At 36.0% G+C, this 15657-nt stretch overlaps 1 protein-coding gene across 3 annotated transcripts in view; it reads right to left on the bottom strand.

Moving 5' to 3' along the window:
- The window catches only part of COL4A5 (collagen type IV alpha 5 chain), a 239082-nt gene that overhangs the window by 5507 nt on the left and 217918 nt on the right, over window positions 1-15657 (bottom strand). For 2 of the 3 annotated variants that reach the window (XM_047843863.1, XM_047843864.1), the window contains 7 exons: window positions 12432-12440; window positions 9652-9785; window positions 7182-7254; window positions 6975-7046; window positions 6061-6189; window positions 5139-5237; window positions 2530-2742 (listed from right to left, as the gene is read on the bottom strand). In XM_047843863.1, the coding sequence (XP_047699819.1) occupies window positions 2530-2742; window positions 5139-5237; window positions 6061-6189; window positions 6975-7046; window positions 7182-7254; window positions 9652-9785; window positions 12432-12440 (729 nt within the window). The remainder of the gene's footprint in view (window positions 1-2529; window positions 2743-5138; window positions 5238-6060; window positions 6190-6974; window positions 7047-7181; window positions 7255-9651; window positions 9786-12431; window positions 12441-15657) is intronic. The other variant, XM_047843865.1, reaches the window with a different exon arrangement.

The raw sequence follows: 15657 nt of genomic DNA, 5'->3' as shown, positions 1-15657 counted from the left end.
TCGGAATTTTAAATTGATACTATGCCAGTTATTAAGATATTGGTTATTGTCTCTTGGCTCCAAAACCACTTTTCTATACTCTACTTTATGATCTGGAGTCTGGGACCTTGCAAACCATATTTCAAATGTTACCAGCTGTCATGTATAGTGTTTTGTGAATATTTATATTTAAAAACAAACTTTTTATCATGCTTTTAACTGTATCCAATATAATGTTTTGAAACCTAAAAATAAGCATTTTTTAAAGTATATAAACTTTTTTCCCAATTAAATATGCTTTACTATTTATTTAAATCCAAGTTAATTAACATACAATGTAGTGTTGGCTTCAGGAGTAGAACCCAGTGATTCATCTCTTCCATATGATACTCTATTTTTGCATATAAAATAGAAGAAAATGATACTTGTCCTATATCTTTCTTGATCATAATTGTGAAAATCAAATTGAAGAATGGAAATCCAAGTGCTTTTTATTTATAAAGTATTTAAAAAATAAAACTCATATTACTGCCTAATTGAGGACAGAACTGGAAATATCCCTGGTCTTAGAAAGAAATGAAATGGAAGAGGTACATAAAAGGAAGGCCCACAATGATGAGACAGGGATATTCGGTTGCATTTGTGCTTTAGGCTGCCCAAAATGATGCAGAATTCTGTGTAGTCTCCAAATTTTCAAAGAAAATTTTGAAGAAAAATCTCATGAATTCTCAATGCCTCCATATTCTTACAATTAAGGCTTTAATAGACTAATGGTTCTTAGTATTTTTTTGCTTCATACAGAACAGTTTTAGATTTCAATCTGTTACCTCCACCATCTATTTTTACACACCATAATCCCTTCACTAATCCAACATAGACTGTATTTATGTGATCAGGTGACTGTTTCTTTAAATCAAACCTACATCTGCCTCCATTCTTTGGATCAAGCTTTCTCCAGTTTGATCCTTGTGTGAGCCATGGAAGAGACTCTGCAATATGGGATCACCCTTAGCATCTTGGGCCTTATATCATGGCCTTCCCACATCTGAGGCCTAAACTGCACCTGAGCCAGGGCCAGTCTGTAGCCTCCAAGTCTGAATGCACATTATGACAGCCCTTGCTTGACCAAATACATGCATTTTGAAAAGTTACAGTGACATGCTGGATAGCAGATTCCATTTTCAGTTTGAATTATATTTTTGAATTTCATGGTTCTCAAAGCCTTCTAATGTATCCTCGACTTGACAGGAGAGCAATCTGAAGTTTACAGGCTTAATTATGGATATAAGTTAAGATGCTGATAGTGAAGAAAAGATGGACTAAAAGGAGAATTTTATGGGAGGAAGACTAGAGAAATTTATGTAAAAGGCAGGAAGCCTAGAGAAATTTATGTAAAAGGTAAGGATATTTTCACAATGAAGATTTTTCAATTATGAAATTAGAAAAAGAAGATGTTACACAAAAAAGTATAAAAAGGAAAGGCAAATAAAAGAGAAAAGATGAAAAGGAGACCAAGAAAAGTAGAAGTAGGAGAATAAAGTTGGTGGGCAAACTCCTACTTTATTTGGCTTCATAAAATGACCTTCATAAAATGACCTTCGTTTCCATGTAAGTGGATATGCTTGCTCTGGTGGGCCAGCACTGCCTGGCAGGTGTGGCCACGTGTCCTAGGAACACAGTGAGTAGAGGTCTCTATTGCTGCAGAACTGTTTTCACAGAATAGTCTAGATAGAGACCTCAGGAGGCTTCCTAACATGAGACCCCAGAAACTTGGAGCTCAGACTATCTTCTTAGATGTCCTTTGGAGGCAAAGGGGATAATGATCTCTAAAATTGGCAGCTGCAGGTCAAACAATGGGGCCTCAAAATGCAAAGTCAAAATTCCACAAAATTAAGGATTTAAAGAGGTCTTGAGAGTCATCCATCCAGTCCAGCCTCATTCCATCAACCAAACTGCCTATTACAGTATAGAGAAGATGCACAGGAATCCACTAAATGAAGTGGATTTTATATACAAATATGGTGCTTTGTGTAGTTTTAATCAACTCTGGTAATACTTTACAAAGTTAAAGCACTTATTTTAGGAACTATAAACTAGCATCATTAAGAAATGACCTTATTTTCTTTGATTTTAAAACTAAGATTCTCTTCAGAATTTATCTTTCAACTTGATGAAGACCAGTGTCAGAGAAAAAGAAACTATCTCCTCTGAGTTGTGAACACTGCCCTCTCAAGTAGCTGCTAGACTGTATAGAGCCCAGAGAATCTATGTCCTTAATAACTAAGCTAAAAGTACATGTGGCCCTTCCCCAAATATGCTGCTTTAGGCCAAGAATTGTACCTTACACTAGCTAACTAATGCTTTTAAAGTAAAATATTACTTATTTAAAACTTACAGTGAATATATTCAGCTGCCCTTGACATGGTCTTCAATTCGGAAGCCCCAAGAGAATAGAGAGATACATTTTGTCCAAAGCTACTCTAGAACCCAACAGGATTTTCAAAACAAAACACAACGCACAGTAAAAAATTAAAATGCCAATGATCTCACCCAAGTCTTGACCATGAGCTCTTTTATTTCCTTGAACATACAAGAGAGAAAAGCCTTCATAAATCTGGACAGTTCCATGTGGGCATTGTGGTGCGTCTGTTGTCTGGCTGTGACGTGTGATGAGGAATCCATGGGCAATAGAGGAGGTTCCTGGGGGGCCTGGGGGACCCTGCAATCCATCTGGTCCAGGGGGACCATCCAAACCACGGGTACCTATTTCCATGGAATCATCAGTATACAAAATTTAAGTAAGCTCTGATCCACTATTATGGCTATTGACAAAACATTATGACCTCATTTGATTCATTAATTTAGTCAATATTTATAGAGTGTCTATAAAGGCATTGTTAGATATCATGTATTTGGAGATAAATAAAATATGGTCCCTGCTCTTAAAGAGATTTAAACATATATATTTTTTCCTAATGGAATTGGTTGACAACATTAGGCATTAAGTAAGTACTGGGCGACAGAACATCAGATGGGAAGAAGTGATGCTTATTCAGGAAGCCTGTGTGTTATCTGGTCTCTTGCTCTACTACAGGAGTCCAAACTCCAGGACGAAATTTCAGTTTGCTGTTTTGTTCATCAACGAGAAAGGAAGGGTGTGGTTGCCATCAGTCTGCCAGTTTCAGTGCTGAAAAACATTTTCCTTTGAATCTGGGGAATTATTCTCCGGCATACCTTTTTGTTTAGAGAATAGGCAGGGCACTCTAAAGCAGTCTTTTCAAAATGTCTATTTTCAATTTGCCACTGATTCCCTTTCTCTAGTTAGCCTCTTGATTTGAGCTTATTTTAAATTTCTCTTTACACACAGGCATTTTGCCACTGTGTATACACATTTTCACTTTGGGGAACCTTCACAGCAATGCCCACATGTGATGATACTAACTTGTTTCTTTCCTGTATGAAGTTAATGAAATGGCAGGGTATTGGTTCCAGGAAGACCATAGGTATTACCACTCTGTCTTGCTGCCACTCATATTTTTTGCCAATAAATATTCTTTATGTTTATATTATTCAGAGTTATATTTATATTGTCTAGAGTTGCTAACACATATTAAAAATCTATTTAGTTTATTATCATTTATTTCTGTTTTAGCAATCTTACGAGTGTGTTTTTTTAATTTTAATTTTTTTATTGAAGTATAGTTAACAAACAGTATTATATTAGTTTCAGGTGTGCAATACAGTAATCCAACAATTTAATACATTAATCATTGTTCATCATGATAAGTGAGTACTTTCAATCCCCTCTATCTATTTCACCCACCCCCAATCCACCTCCCCTTTGGCAATCACCAGTTTGTTCTCTGTATTCAAGAGTCTAGTTTTTTGTTTGTCTCTTTTTTTTCCTTTGTTCATTTGTTTACTGAATTCCACATATGAGTGAACTCATATGGTATTTCTCTTTCTCTGAGTTATTTCATTTAGTATTATACACTCTAGGTCCATCCATGTTGTTGTAAATGACAAGATCTCATTCTTTCTTATGGCTGAGTAATATTCCTGTGTGTGTGTGTGTGTGTGTGTGTGTGTGTGTGTGTGTCTGTGTATCACAGATATATATATCTGTTCATCTCTCAGTGGAAAGCTGGGCTGCTTCCATATCTTGGCTATTGTAAATAATGCTACAATAAACAGAGGGGTGGGTGTATCTTTTTGAATTAGTGTTTTTGGGTTTTTTTGGGGTAAATACCCAGTAGTAGAATTACTGGATCATTGTGGTAATTCTATTTTTAATTTTTTGAGGAACCTCTATACTGTTTTCCACAATGGCTGCACCAATTTACATTCCCACAAACAGTACATGAGGGTTCCTTTTTCTCCATGCCCTTGTCAACACCCATTATTTCCTATCTTTTGATGGGATGAGTATAAGATGATATGTCATTGTCATTTTGATTTGCATTTCCCTGATGATTAGTGATATTGAGCATCTTTTCACGTGTCTGTTGGCCATCTATATGTCTAGTTTGGAAAAGTGTCTATTCAGTTCCTCTGCCTGGATTTTTTATTGCAAGGTGACTCAAATTATTCTAGGAAGTAGCTGGAGAACATATTGGAAATCTAGTGGATACCAGAGTCAACATTATCAGGAGCGCCTATTCATCAATGAACGAAAAAATCTGAGTATTAATTTGTCATCTCAGTATACCACTATGACTCTCAAAGCTCTATGGGGATCAGTTTAAACTTTACAAACTCTACAACTACATTTACTGAATTTTATGGGGGAAATTAAATTGTATTGTCATATTTTCAAACATGGAAGGATTCACAATAGTTTCAAGATGGTCATGGGATTTAAATCAATACACTGAAAAAGATCAGAACAGGTTAAGTACAGGGAGTGCCTGGAAAAACTTTTGAGGAAGAGCTGGGTTTTCCAGTGCTCTAAACACACACACACACACACAAGCTTTCTATGCTTTTCTTATACTGGAAAATCTCCTTGTATGTGCTATCCTCTTTTCCCCCAGCAACAGAGTCAGCAGGTAGGTACACTCTCTCAAGAGAAAACTCTCACAGCTCCAGTTGGACACCATACATGTACAAGTGTCTCAGACTTGAGAATGCTATTGGCAGCATTATTCTACTTGTCTCACCTGGCTGGCCTGGCAGACCTGGGTCTCCTTTGCGCCCTCCTGCACCATCAAAGCCTGGGAGTCCGTTGCGTCCAGGATCTCCTGGAGGGCCAATTGGACCTATAGGGGAAGAAAACAGGTCTTCAAATATGGGTGTAATTCCATATCCAGACAGATACAGGAAATTTAAGGTCCTTCAGTGTCACTAAATTCATAATCTGGTCTTGTCTTCAATCCAGATACATGAAGGAATAGCTCAAGCCTGGGACAAACGAAGCAGACAAGGATTTAGCTTTAGTTTTAAATGATCAATTTTTCTCTGCAGAAATTCCCATAGTATGGCAGTTGTGTCTTTGCCTCAGAACAAAATAGGAGTACAAGGCCTGACTTTGTTATCCGTCCCACCACAGGTGGGAGTTGTTACTGCCTGGTTCATTTAGATTATGGAAAGATTGACAACCAATCACTTAATAAGTGAGAAAGACTGAAGTTAGTTTCTAGCTTTGTTTTATAATCAGAGTTGGCTGCAAGCATAGAGTCCAATGGCCAACTAGACAGGGTTTAGTTTAAAAATCATGAGGTCTCACAGTGGGGAAGTGACAGTCCACCAAATTAGCTTTGTATCCTTCTGGTGGTTGGAACAGAGAAAGCACCAGATCTTGAATGCATTTTAATTTCTTCACAAAATTTGTAACAACATTAACCCAATCGTTCAAATTAGAATAGCCAGAAGAACTGGCTAGGAGCGGTCAGACTTGGGGTAAAGGATAAGATTAGGGCATGAGAAATGAACATTTTCAAGAAAACAGGAGATGGGACCTGTGGCAGTCTGCTATTCTACGAGCTGTTGAGACTCCTCAGAAATGAATTCTGGCAAGTAACAGGAGAACTAGGGAAATATTCTCAAATAGATAAAGCTTAGAAAGATGATCTGCAAAGGTACCTGGTAAGCCTTGTGGTCCTGGTAGTCCTGGTAGACCTTTTAATCCAGGCTGGCCTGGGATCCCTGGTGGACCAACATCTCCTTTGATTATAATACTCTGTCCTGAAGGACCAGGTAATCCAGGGGGACCTAAGAGGTAAAATATTCAAGTTTGAAGGTAGGAAAAAGAAAGGCCAGAAGGAATGGATGCCAAAGTGTCCCAAGGTCAGAATAAAAATTGGTGTGAAAAACACAAGTTATAGGTGTTGGAATACTGCCATGTCCAACAGAAATGTGTCTGGGAAAACTATCATCTCACCCAGGAGACTGAAAAAATAAATAATTTCCTCAGGGTCAATGGAAAAATTAGGCATACTGTCCCTATTTTCAAGCTTTGAAGCATGACTTGGTTACTAGAAAGTCTAATCCATTACAAATCTGTGTCAGGGGAAGACAATTCTATTTCCGGACAAGTCTATTATGATTCTAACATCATTTGCGCTTCTTGTTTATTGTGCTTGTGAAGTGTCCCACTGAACTAGTGATGGAATTTAGCACTTGTCCTATTTCAATTTACAGGAAACCTCTATAAGTCTCCAGAAAAAAGAACTATTTTCATATTGAAAATACTTCCAACTAAAAATGACTTGCTCTTGTGATCTGTTCAACTGAATACGGGAAGGTTAGTATAAAAGCCAATAAAAATCTTAGTGAAGCATTATTGTTAGCCCTGTATCCATCTTAAACTTAAAAGATCTGGTATCAATCTTACATTAGTAAATAGAGAGGTTGAGAGATGAGTAAATAAAGGGAACAATCCCTCAGTTGTTGGGGATTGAGACTCTAAAATTTTAGTTGAAAGACAGAATGCAAACATTCAAATTCCTCAATGTGTTTAAAAATCAGGTATAACTAGCTCCTGGAGTAAGTCTTACCTGGGGGGCCAACAAGTCCTGGATCCCCTTCAGGGCCAGTTGAACCAGGTATTCCACTGGGTCCCTTCATGCCTGCAAAGAAGGTACATACAATGGCACAGAAAAGCAACAGGGGCCTAGCATTTACCCAGTCAAATCAGAAAATGGGTATCTTATCCCAAAGGAGTTTAAAATAAAAAGGGAACTTCAAAATATCCCTTCAAATACCTGGAAATCCTGGAACACCCGGGAGACCAGGATCTCCTTTCATTCCATTGAGACCTGGCCGACCAGGATTACCCTGAATAAACAAAATTGTTGATTTTAGAAAAGAAAATTGGAGGGGGAGAGAGTGAGGCTATATAGTATTCATATTCATTTATAGCACTGGCTCTAAAGTCAAACTTCCAAGATCCAAATCCCAATTTTGCCTCTTACTAGTCCGTGTGACCTTGAGTTGATTATTTAACCCCTTTGATTCACAGTTTTCTCACCTCTAACATAGAGAAAATAATAGTATCAACTTCATGGAGGTTTTGTGAGGATTAAATGAGATAGCTCATATTAAGTACTTAGAAAACTGATTGGCATGTAGTGTGTACTTAAGAAATGGCAGCTATTATTTTATTATCATTAACAAAGAGGTGTTTTTTTTTTAGTATAGCACTGAGGTGATAAGTGCTTCAGTTAGAATCACAAGTGCAAGTGCAGAAATGATAGTCTGCAAGACTTAGCAAAAAATATAGCAGGGCCTGTTACTTAATTGGGTTTGAGGGCCAGGAAAACTATGGGAAGAAGAAGAGTTGAGAGGAAGTCTAGAATGTACCTAAAGGAAGAGTAAGTGTGTTAAAATGAAACTCTTATTATTAGGAATAAAAGAGGGGCAAACATGGTACATATTAGTCCAACATGTAAGAAACAGCTTAAAAAAACTGGAGCATGTTAGAAAGACATAGGATCCAGGTTGAAGAAGTTTCCAAATCCAGGATAATTTGAGCATGAAAATAGGCAATTACAGTTTAAAAAACTTAAAAATCATTAAAGAGACTTTATGAGTCCATACTAATAATAAATAAACAATACATGGAAGAGAAGGGAGGCTCTTGCTTACCAAAGGGCTGACTGGTATATGTAGAGGTAGTGCTAGAGTTAAAAAATTATCAATTTGCCACTATTCTAGTATTGGTTGGTTGAGACAAAAATCATAAATAGATTTAACTATATGGGTAAATTCTGATGATGAGCAATATATTTGCATGGTCTTAATGTGCATTCCTATAGTTTTGCTTATTAGTCACAAGGAGAAGAATAGTAACCATACAGTGGAGAAACCAGATAACAATTTGTTGGAATGATCAAAATTAAAATCACCAATGAAGGGCAGATGGCTATTATGGGCCTAAATATCTGATGGAGGACACAACATCACTCATGTAGTATTCCAGCTTGGGATGCATAACTAGAGTGAAGAAACAGCAGACAAAAGAAGGAACATTCTATTTTTAAAAATAGAATATATTAAAATCAGCATGAACTCAGGTATTTAGTACTAAAAAAGCATGACAGTTGCAACTTATTCTCAAATGTTTATATATATACACACACACAACATACAGGGTAAAACATTAACAACCAGTCCATCTGAATAAATGATACATGAAGGTTTTTTTTTTTTTACCATTCTTGGAGTTTTTCTGTAAGTTTAACGTTATTTCCAATAAAAGAATTAAAAAACATGCAAATATAAGAACTAATTTACACAAAAGAAAATGAACAGAACTTGATAATACTAGATTCATGAAATCTTGGTATCAGGCAGTAGTAGTCTTGAATCAAGTATAGAGACATGTGAACTGGAAGAACACGGGAAATGAGTGAAGAGGGAGTAAGTAGAGAATGAATAAAGAGAAGACTAAAATTTAATTCTAGCATGTGTCTAGAAGAAAAGTGGTGACATGAGGAAAAGAGGTTAGTTGCTGGAAAGCTTTAAGGACTACTTTTTTAGATCCTTTTTCTTTTTTCTGCTATAAAGCAGCCACCAGTGAGTTACAAGACTGAGCCCAGACTGTGTTGGTCGCCAAATCTAACAATCCTCCTGAATGAATGCAAGAAACTCTTATTATTCCCAATGATTCAAAAAGAAGCATGTGACTTTCTGGGTCACTCAAACCAATGTGCAAAAGTACATGAGTACAGATGTAGGGATATGTTATTATTCCTTTTTTAAGGTGAAGACAGAAGCCTAAACTGTCTATCTGCCTTACTCATAGACACAAAGCAGAAGTGTGAAGTAGAGCTGAAATTTGAACCTAATTCTAATTTCAAAGTCTAAAATATCCCCACTCAACTCTAATTACTTCCCTGTGAAAGGTCTCATCCACATTCAATGCTCTGATATGTGTGTCTTCTTTTACGAATTTGCTTTCACTGAAAAGAAGGTTTCTCAAACCTAAACAATACACATAGCAATGACTCCAGGTAAAATATCTTCTGAGGAACTCCTTAACTATACAGTAACAAAGTTCCTTTAGTTGGAAAAAATAGGAAACTTGCCTTTTTTTTCTTCGTAATTCACCAGGGAGCCATATATACAGCCTTGACCAGTAAATACTAATAAAAATAATGCAGCTTAGAATTCTCATTTTGAATGCACACACCCATACCCCTTTCTCATCAAATATCTACCCCCATTTCCTACCTGGAGTCCTGGTGGTCCTTGATCTCCTTTCAAACCAGGCAAACCAGGTTGCCCAGGTTGGCCTGGGTTTCCTCTCTCTCCTTTAATAGCTCCATTTCCAGGGAGACCCCGGGGACCTTCTGGACCTGGTAGACCTTGATAATGCACAACAATGGCAAAATTTCAGTATAGCATAAGAGTAGTATAAAAGTCTGGCTTTTAAATTATCAGTCACCTAAATCCTATTAGTTTGCAGAATAAAATCCAGACTACATTAAAATATATAGGCCTATGATAACGCTTTCTAATATAAATTAGGCTGGGTTCTTTTTGTTATTAACACTGATTTGCAGACCATTTTAGTTTGCATTTTATTATATGTTAAATCTAATAAGATCACAGTTAAAGAAAGGACCCAGGACATTATAATAAAGATTGCTTCTGTAACCCCAAGTGTTTAACTTAAGTGAAAGTAAACAAACACTATAGGGCACTGTTCTCAAATTGGAGCATATATCAGAATCCCCAGGAGACTCTGTTAAAACATATTCTTGAGCTTACCCCCAAAGTTTTGGATTCAGGAAGGCTGGGGAGGGGTCCAGGAATCTGCATTCTTACAACTGCCCTGTAACTAAAGCTGTTGGTTTCAGACCACACTTTAAGAACTGGTACTTAGGACAATCAGGGATTCAAGCAATTTGTCTCATTGCGATTAATATCAAATTGCTATATAAGTAGTTATTTTGTAAGTAGTATTTGTAAGTGGTTTCATTCGGCTTTTATTACTATGCAATTAAGATAGTTACTTGAGCAAACTGTTTGATTTCATTTTAGTGCCATGCTTATTAGTATACGGTAATATTTTAGTGTCAGAAATTCACTTTAAATTATTTGTGAAGAAAAATTTTGCATATGTCTTGTGAATAAATAAAATTATTTAAAATAGGGTTTTTGCTAAGCTCTTTTCCTTATACAATATTTTTAACTTTTCATTCTAAATAAAGATATTAGGTCCATGAAGCAACCAAGGGGATCTTGTGAATGGCCACATCTTTTGTCACTAGGTGGGAAATAGCTGTTACTTACTTGCTACACAGTGATTGAAGCTAGGACTATCTAGTTCTGCCTTAAGAAATTAGTTATGAAGCACTAAGTAATGAACAGGCAAAAGCACTTACACATTTTCTCCTCTGGTTATCTTAGTGTTTCATTGGTTTCAATAAAAAATGAAAATATATAGTGATTACTTTGGAAGGAAATATCATAGGCAAATGAATTTAGAATACCTGAATTCATGCTTACCTACGGACAAAGGGTCATCTTTTTGATCTGAGATAAAATTCAGACTTTAGTTTTCTTCCAATACTCCTAAGACCCAGAATCAATGACTACATTCTAACAAGGCAGCATGGCATACAGATTAAGAACGCTGGGCTCTGGAGCTAGAATGCTAGGTTGGAATCCCAGCTCCAATAATCATTAGCTGCTAGACTTTAGCAAGTTTATTAATCTCTTTGGCCTCAATTTCCTCTTTTTTAAAATGGAAATAAGAATAGTACCTACTTTATCAGGTTGTACCAAGGATTAAATAAGATAATATGTATACATTATTTAACACAGTGCCTGGCACATAGTAAGAATTATGAAAGAGATTTTTAAAAATTATTATCACTATTATTACTTTCATTCTTAGTAAAACTTAAAGAACCTATCTTTGAAATATAAGCCCATTTTAAATATTTCAGCTATTTCTATGTTATTTCATATGATAACACTACTCTATCTGGCACATGAGAAAGAGGAAGCAGGTCCACAAGAGCACAATTGTTTTATCTTTAAGCAGTTTAAATTATATAGTCAGCCAAATCCAGCAACCAGAGAGACACACTTAGAAATTCCCTTCCTGATCATAAAGAAAGGGCTGGAATACTTTACACTAAAATAAACAAAGAAAAGCAATTGTTGAGTTCAAACCCCTTAGATAGGGTTTTCTAAGCAAAATTATTTGCTTTCATCCATAATGTATAATTTGGACTAGAAATCAGGTAGCAAATCATCTTATTAGGAAAAAAATAAACTGTTAATCAGTCCAACAATGACAAAGTAAGAGTAAGATCGGGAAAAAAGGGAATCTTTTATGATTCTTTTCCCCAGGCTGAAAAGTTATCAGAATATTTGAAAAAAAAAAAGTAGGCATGTTATGGGCATTGTTCTTTCTGCAATTAAAATAAGATATTGGGAAATTTACATGTTATTAATTCATACCTGCCATTCTGGAGTCCCTCAAATTTAAATTAATGATTTGCTAATGATATAAGGGACATATAGATTTTATTTTTAAAGTCCTCAACAGCTACGCTCTTCCATTTTTGAAAATAGCCACATAAACACAAATCAGAGCAATGTCAAGCAACAAACTTCAAGAAAATAATATCAATATGCAGAAATTACAAACGGGCCAGATACCTGACTGAAAATCTTAACGCAGTCTTAAAGATAACAATAAGTGTATATCCATTTAAAATTCAACATGTCTTCACGTAAGAATTACCTATTATAAACAATTGAAGCCACAAAGACCTAATGTCATTTCAAACTTGATTATAAACAACTAACATTACCTTCACCAATATGTTAAATACCAGAGCAGGTAGTATTTGAGAACAGCCCCCTTCAATGACTTCTGAGTTATAGCAAAAACAAAACAAAACAAAACAAAAACAAAAAACTGCATTTCTCTTATCACACATGCAAAACATTCAAAAAAAAAAAATAAAGAATTGACCAGTGAAGAGTCTAACCTTGAAAACCTGGGAAGATCAGAGTTCACCAAAGCTCAAAGATCGATGTTAGCAGTATCAGACATCACACAGTACAAAATAAGATTATGAGTTAGAAGTGGTTCACATTATAGCACAAGTTAAACAATAATCCTCTTTGCCAGCATATCTCACACCTACAGCGTAATCAGTAGGCAAACAGAACCATACAGAAGTATAGAGAGACAAACATTTTCAAATAGAGCTTATTATAGGAAATAAGCTGCTAGTTTTCATTAACTCAAAAAATGGAAAACTCTACTACAGATATCATGTTAACACTACTACCATGGCTTTCCAAAAGTTAGCATCTCAAACATTAAAGTTGGAAAGACAGTACCATTTCGCTGATAGCCTTCCATTCCCTTCACGAAGGGTTAATTTTGTATAAATGTTTAAGTTTATCTTGGCCTCTGGCTTCTCTTAGGAAAAACTCACGATGCAAACTTCTTGATATGTTCAGATTGCCTCAAAGAGGTACAGTTAACTTTAAAAGGCTCATTAGACAAAAATACAAAGATCATAGGTGACTAAATGGAGAAATTAAAATACAGGTACACAATAGCCATTACCAACTGTACTTCTATTTGCCTTCTTTGAAAATCATTCCATGTAGCCACCTTCTGACTTTTTTCATAATTCATCAAGAAGCTTTCTTTTCTGCATTATTACTTGTAACAAGTTATTCAGGGAAAAACCAATATATATATTTGTTCATCACTGAACTTTAAATTATAAAGAGCCAAATTTTCCAAAAATGTGAAGGCCATCAGTGAAAGGGTACTTTAAAATATTTTGACATGCAGTATCCTACCCCAAACCACAGAAAATATCAAATTTACTTTATTATTATTCAATGCACATATTAAATCAGTCTATTAACTATTAAAAGAAGGATCATTAAATAAAAAGATAAAAAGCCTACAAATAAGACCACTCTTGGTTAATGTTAATTAACTGTAAACACAATTTCCTTTCCTTACAAGTCTTGCTATGATTTATAAACACTGAGGTTAGCAGAGAGGATAAATTGTGCTAGAGAATTGAATCCTAGGAATTAGAAAACCTAGGATCTATTCTTGGTTCTACTATTTATATCAGTGGGATTGTGGACAATTCAATCTCTCTGAGCTTGTTTTCTCACCCACATAATGCGAACAGTGTTATCTGCCCGAACCTCCCTCACAGAGTTGTTTTAAAGATCAAATTAAATTTTGAAAATATGGACCTGCTATCTCCATGTACAAGGTGCTACAGGGAACACAAAGGTTAGCTAGACCCAAACTCTGTCTTTAATGAGCTTATAATAAAATTACATTATATGATGTAAATGGTGGCATGTCACATAAATATAAAACATTATTATTATTACTGCCAGGTAATAAAACTTTTAAAGCATTTGGCAATTTGGAATTCAGAAGGCAAACTGATTTATGACAACAGTTTGAGAAGAGTCTGGCCACACAATTAGTTAAATAGAATTCCTACCTAAGATAATTCAGAGTTTGAGTAAAGACATTTTATCTATGTGCATGCTGCATGCTATAGTAGGACCAATACAAGAATGCTTAGAAAAATGTCACTGAAATATATATTTTGGTCTGAGTAGGTAACAAGGAAAACTTCAGATTGTATCATAGCAAAACTTCTAAGATCTTAATTTCTAAGAGGTAAAATTTTAATGAGTTATATGCCAAGTCAATTTTGCACATGGAGCTCTCAAAGCATTATTTCTCAAATGACTTAACAAAGTAACTGAAAAAATAAAATAGAAAATTTAAAGTCTTGGACATAAGTGGTAATAACTAAAGATAAGCTGATGAATTGATTAGTAAATTTTAAATCCAGTTTCCATTTAAGGTTGTAGTCTTCCACTATTGCAAAGAAGAGAACACTGTAGACACTAGGTTCCAATAACTATGTAATTTACAGTACATCTGGTAAATAAGATGTCAAATTGCTTTTATTTATTTATTTATTTATTTATTTTTAATTTTTAAAAATTTTTTTTTCAACGTTTATTTATTTTTGGGACAGAGAGAGACAGAGCATGAACGGGGGAGGGGCAGAGAGAGAGGGAGACACAGAATCGGAAACAGGCTCCAGGCTCCGAGCCATCAGCCCAGAGCCTGACGCGGGGCTCAAACTCACGGACCGCGAGATCGTGACCTGGCTGAAGTCGGACGCTTAACCGACTGCGCCACCCAGGCGCCCCTCAAATTGCTTTTAAAGTAATGTGGCTACTTCCCTTTTTCTTCTTTGAATATATTCTGGTGCCTCAGAAGAAAGCAATCTTCTTCTAGCCAACACTAAAATCTGGAAGTGATCAAGGCAGCAGACGTCTATGCAAGTCAGACAGGGGGGTATTCAAAATTACTTCCAAGTATGCTTTAATTTTTCTCTTTATCATGGTGATAGTTAAATCATATGCACTTGTCTTAATCTTTTTGATGACATCCATTTTGGAAAAACACACGAAGCAGTTAATAAGGATTGATGGAATTTATGAGGTAACAAAAACAAGAGAGTGGAGGCAAGCTCCAGTTTCCTATAACTAAGAGTCTCCTATGATGGCAGAAGCAACTTTGCTTCATCGCTTATATTTTTTGAAGTTTATTTATTTATTTTGAGAGAGAGAGAGAGAAGCAGAGAGAGAGAATCCCAAGCAGGTTCTGCACCATCAGCATAGAGTCTGATGTGGGGCTCAACCCCATGAACCATGAGATCATGACCTGAGCCGAAATCAAGAGTCAGACACTAAACCGACTGAGCCACCCTGGCGTCCATTTTGCTTCATCACTTATTATAACTAGAATAAAAAGTCAGATCATAAGCATTGAGCCATATAACTGCCTTTGTAGAAGGATGATGTGTGTTACTAGTAAAGCAGACACTTAACAGAAGAGCACTGGGAAGCTCTAAGTCAGATTCCCAGCTATGCCAGCGATTAACCACATGACCTTGAGCAAGCTTCTTGACATCTTTGGGCCTGTGTTTTCTAAAATGTGACAAAGATTCTCTCTTTGACTAAACTTTAGACAGGCTCCTCTGAGCCTTCTTCTCAACCTGGCCTCAATCCTTGGGCCCTGTTCTTGGTATGCTGAGTCTAGTTTTAGCAAGAACCCTGCTATGTCAGTTTAGGGAGAGTCACCCCACTGTTGATATCTGATCAAGCCCCCCATCCCCCAACCTTGATGTCTAAGTCTTT

This window comes from Prionailurus viverrinus, chromosome X (assembly GCF_022837055.1).
Source record: "Prionailurus viverrinus isolate Anna chromosome X, UM_Priviv_1.0, whole genome shotgun sequence".
NCBI lineage: Eukaryota > Metazoa > Chordata > Mammalia > Carnivora > Felidae > Prionailurus > Prionailurus viverrinus.
The sequence above is the reverse complement of the archived record's forward strand: the minus strand, read 5'-3'. Positions and strand labels throughout refer to the sequence as shown.